The 5,000-nt window shown below is 52.9% G+C and overlaps 1 protein-coding gene across 2 annotated transcripts in view; it reads left to right on the forward strand.

The window, feature by feature from the left end:
* sardh (sarcosine dehydrogenase) overlaps window positions 1–5,000 on the forward strand; it is a 47,705-nt gene that overhangs the window by 42,027 nt on the left and 678 nt on the right. For both annotated transcript variants that reach the window (XM_080528600.1, XM_080528601.1), the window contains exons 20-21: window positions 1–116; window positions 4,270–5,000. The exon at window positions 1–116 is cut by the window's left edge and continues 20 nt beyond it; the exon at window positions 4,270–5,000 is cut by the window's right edge and continues 678 nt beyond it. In XM_080528600.1, coding sequence (XP_080384726.1) covers window positions 1–116; window positions 4,270–4,431 — 278 coding nt within the window. In that variant the 3' untranslated portion in view covers window positions 4,432–5,000. The remainder of the gene's footprint in view (window positions 117–4,269) is intronic.

Raw genomic sequence — 5,000 nt, forward strand, 5'->3', positions numbered from 1 at the left:
TGGAGGCGATCTTCCGGAACGGCGTGCCCGTGGGCCAACTGCGGCGGTCCGACTACGGCTTCTTCGTCGACAAGACCATCGGATACGGATACATCCGCAACCCTGACGGAGGAGTGGTGAGTCACTACGCTATCTGTGTGCTATCCACGCCGCTGCGTGACTCAACAGGATCGCCCACTCTCCGGCGTCACCGACAGAAGGAGAAGAAGAAAAGGATAGGAACAGATTTCTCAGAGAGAGGATTTATAATTGGCCTGTGTTTCTGGCCTGCACAGCCTTTTAACGATTGGCGGGGAGAAAAAAGTGCTCCGCTCATTTCCCAGCTCTTTAGAAACGCTTCATTGCTGTTCCCCTGTGTGTGTGTGTGTGTGTGTGTGTGTGTGTGTGTGTGTGTGTGCGTGTGTGTCTGTGTGTGTGCGCAAGCAAGCATGTTTGTGTGTGCCTTTGTGCGAGCGAGTATGTGCCTGTGCGAGCCTGTGTGTGTGTGTGTGTGTGTGTGTGTGTGTGTTCACACCTGTGTGTGTTCACACCTGTGTGTGTGTGTGTGCGCCGGTGTGTGTGTGTCTGCGCCGGTGTGCCTGTGTGCGAACGTGTGTGAGCCCTCTTCTAAACCCCATTGTTCTGACACGGAGCTCAGCTCCAGTCTCTCATGTTATCAGACATGACTCATCTGTCTCCAGGCTCGACACCTCCGCAGCCCACAGAGACACTTCTCCTCAATAGGCTGACATAAAGGCAATAAACTGGGGGTTGTCTCTTCTGATCGTCATTGCCAGTGTGGATTAGATTGCCTCCACTGCTAATAAGCGCTTTTTTTTTTTTTTTTACCTACATAGAATTTCACATTTTATTCAGATGGAGAACGAAGACTAGAGGGAGATTCTTGTCCTCGGGTCTTGTATTTTCATTGGCTGGTTGTTCAGGCCAAGAATCTGGCTCCAATTGATTCATCTTGAATTTTATATATCTGCGTAAAATGGGAACTTCGAGAATGCAAACGTATGCACAGGTGAAAGCCTATTCATTGTATAGTGTATTTGTTTTCGGAGTTCTCCACTGGAGGGTTATTCACTCGAACATGATCACTAGGTATCCAGGAGAAGTGAACGATGACATTGATCTTGAGCTGCTGTAGAGTTTCAGTGGTCGTGCGGCAGGGGAGGCCGGAGGAGCAGGAATCGGAGGTCGGGGCTCTTTGTAAATGCATTGAGTGGAATGCTATCAAACAACAATGTGCCTTAAAAGGAGCCCTCTTCCGATTTCAGCTTCCACCAGCCTCCGCTGTCTTGCAGTTGCATTTCATCACGTTTCACACTGTAAACATTGTTGACTCCACTTTGTGTGTTCTCCCCAGTACCAGAACAATGTTAGCATCTTGCGTGCCTCCGTTCAAGTGGGTGTGATTTAACACGGTCCTTGGAGGGTAAACCAGGCTGCCACTTCCGACCAGCGCTGGCCCAACAACCTAGCACGTTCTGACTCAGCCACACTGTAGTACGCTATGCTATGCTAAGCTATGCTATGTTGGGGGAAGCTGAAGTGATGGGGGGGGATAGGTGGCCTAACGATAAGTGACAGAGGGACGGATCTGGAGAGACAGGTGGGGTTGGGACCTGGAGATGTGGTGGCTCACTCACCCTCTCCTCCTCTCCTCTCCTCTCCTCTCCTCTCCTCCCACTCTCCTCCTCCTCCTCTCCTCCTCCTTCTCCCCCCGGCTCTGTAGCTACAGTACAGCAGAGCCAATGTGATCTGCCTGCCAAGACCTGTACACACACACACACACACACACACACAGACACGTGCACACACATACACACACACACAGTCTCTCTTTCACACACACACACACACACACACACACAAACACACACACAGGCCCTCCTACGCTATTACCGGGGTCAGGTCGAGTCAAGACCATCACATCAACATCACTGCTCCAAACCTCCACTCATTCTGCTGTTGCTGTGGTCAGAGAACCTTCATATGGACCTGCTTCACTGCTCACTGACAGCAGTTGGGGAGGGACGGAGGGAGGGAGGTTGAGGAGAGAGAGAGGGGGAAGAAAGAAGAGAGAGGGAGGGAGGTGGAGGAGAGATAGAGAGAGGGGGAAGAAAGAAGAGAGAGGGAGATGGAGGAGAGAGGGACCGGGAAGGAGAGAGAGATGGAGAGACAGAGGGGGGAGGGAGAGGGAGGTGGAAGTCAGCGAAAAGTAGAGGGAGAGGGAGTTAGGGAAGAGATGAAAGATGCCGTGATGATGATATACTGTGAGAAAGGGAAGTAGGGCAGCGCAGCGTAGAAGTTAATGAAGAGCGTGGCTGTAGGCTACGTTAGTTCACTGCCTTTAAGTGGAGCTAATCAATTACCCATACCAGAAGCACAATAGAGAGTAAGAACAAGTCCTTTTAATACTACTATTATGTCTTCCCTATTCATTCCCAGGCTTATGGGGTTAGATGAGTTCCTCAGCCTGACTGTTTGAGAATGGCTGTGAGGTCTGTGGCTAGGTAGGGTTAGGGGCTGGGCTAGGTAGGGTTAGGGGCTGGGTTAGGTAGGGTTAGGGGCTGGGTTAGGTAGGGTTAGGGGCTGGGTTAGGTAGGGTTAGGGGCTGGGTTAGGTAGCGTTAGGGGCTGGGCTAGGTAGGGTTAGGGGCTGGGCTAGGTAGCGTTAGGGTCTGTGGCCAGGTAGCGTTAGGGGCTGGGCTAGGTAGGGTTAGGGGCTGGGTTAGGTAGGGTTAGGGGCTGGGTTAGGTAGGGTTAGGGGCTGGGCTAGGTAGGGTTAGGGGCTGGGTTAGGTAGGGTTCGGGGCTAGGGCTGGTTAGGGTTAGGGGCTGGGGCTGGGCTGAGGGGCAGAGTAGGGTTAGGGGCTGGGTTAGGTAGGGTTCGGGGCTAGGGCTGGGCTGAGGGGCAGAGTAGGGTTAGGGACTGGGGCTGGGCTAGGTAACGTTAGGGTCTGGGCTAGGTAGGGTTAGGGGCTGGGTTAGGTAGGGTTAGGGGCTGGGTTAGGTAGGGTTAGGGGCTGGGCTAGGTAGCGTTAGGGGCTGGGCTAGGTAGGGTTAGGGGCTGGGTTAGGTAGGGTTCGGGGCTAGGGCTGGTTAGGGTTAGGGGCTGGGGCTGGGCTGAGGGGCAGAGTAGGGTTAGGGACTGGGGCTGGGCTAGGTAACGTTAGGGTCTGGGCTAGGTAGGGTTAGGGGCTGGGCTGGTCAGGGTTAGGGCTGGAGCTGGGCTGAGGGGCAGGTTAGGGTTAGGGGCTGGGGCTGGGCTAGGTAACGTTAGGGTCTGGGCTGGTCAGGGTTAGGGCTGGAGCTGGGCTGAGGGGCAGGTTAGGGTTAGGGGCTGGGGCTGGACTAGGTAATGTTAGGGTCTGGGCTAGGTAACGTTAGGGTCTGGGCTGGGTAGGGTTAGGGCTGGAGCTGGGCTGAGGGGCAGGGTAGGGTTAGGGGCTGGGCTACGTAGGGTTAGGGGCTGGGCTGAAGGGCTGGGTAGGGTTAGGGGCTGGGCTACGTAGGGCTATGGGCTGGGCTGAAGGACTGGGTAGGGTTAGGGGCTGGGGCTAGGCTAGGTAGCGTTAGGGGCTGGGCTAGGTAGGGCTATGGGCTGGGCTGAAGGGCTGGGTAGGGTTAGGGGCTGGGGCTGGGCTAGGTAGCGTTAGGAGCTGGGCTAGGTAGGGTTAGGGGCTGGGCTGAAGGACTGGGTAGGGTTAGGGGCTGGGCTGAAGGGCTGGATTGAGAGGGCTTTGGCTGAGCAGAGGGGGATTTGTCTGGGTAGAGTTAGGGGCTGGGCTGCGTAGAGTTGAAGGCAGAGGCTGAGCTAAGCTGAAGGGTCTTTGTCTATGCGCGGCCAGGGCCAGGGGCTGGGAGAGGGACAGAGCTGGGGGGAGAGGGGACTCTCTGGGGCCGGAGCCTGTGACATTGAGACGTGAATGACCTGGCGCTCGCTTAACCCCCTCCCATTCTGTCTCAAGGCCTCTTTTTGAGGTTTCATTAAAGGAATCGAAAAAACGATCAAATATCCAATCTGGAATAGTGCTTGGTTTGAGAGACGGTCGGGTCACATATCAACGTAAATGCCTTAACTTCATTAGGAGTGATCACTGTTGCCTGAGCTGTCTGCTCCACGGATGGATTAAAACTCATCTGGCTACTTTCTCTCTAAAGCTGTGGGTTTATGTGTATTTTCTCTCTCTCTCTCTTTCTCTCTCTCTCTCCCTCCCTCCCCCTCTCTCCCTGCCCCCCCCCCTCTCTCTCCCTCCCTCCCTCTCCCTCTCTCTCAGGTGAGTGCTGACTTCATCAGGAGCGGAGAGTTCACTCTGGAGAGGATGGGGGAGGTGTTTAAGGCAAAGGCCCACCTGAAGTCACCCTTTGACCCCAAAAACGAGCGTGTGAAAGGCATTTACCCAGAGGAATACCACAACGTTCACAAGGCGCAGATCTAAACAACATTAAGGGGTGATTGGACGATGTGCCTGTTTTTATATGTCCCCCTACCCTTCCCATTGGTTGTTGAGTTGGAGTATCATGTTAGGGGTCCATGTTGATTGGCCCCTTCACTGGAGAATAGCAGTGTTGTATGTCGAAGAACGTGGCATTTACGTGACGAAGTAATGAATGAAGAAAGACGGATCAGGCCCAGGAGCTTGTGAACTCTTTTCTGGAAGTCTTACACCATCTCTGTGATTGTGAAATAGCAAATGGCATCCATTTCTGCCAAGTGATTGACAGAGGCTAACACAGGATACATGTGGAAATGTTTAACCTTGCTTTTTGAATTCAGAGACTTTTATAACGTTTTTAATTGTTCTTAGTGCGTCTAACATTTTTTTTAAACAAAATTGTAACAAAGCTAGAACAATCATGTCTTCTCATTTTGGTAAGCATGTTAATATTAATTCAATCTTGTGATCCAATGCTACGAACTAGCTTTCAATGTTCATATCAGAGCTTTACTCACTAACTGCCAAATAATTCCGGAACACTCACTCAGCTAGAGTGCCAAGTGTTTTGT

Source organism: Nansenia antarctica (genome assembly GCF_963989245.1).
Source record: "Nansenia antarctica genome assembly, chromosome: 4".
Lineage (NCBI taxonomy): Eukaryota > Metazoa > Chordata > Actinopteri > Argentiniformes > Microstomatidae > Nansenia > Nansenia antarctica.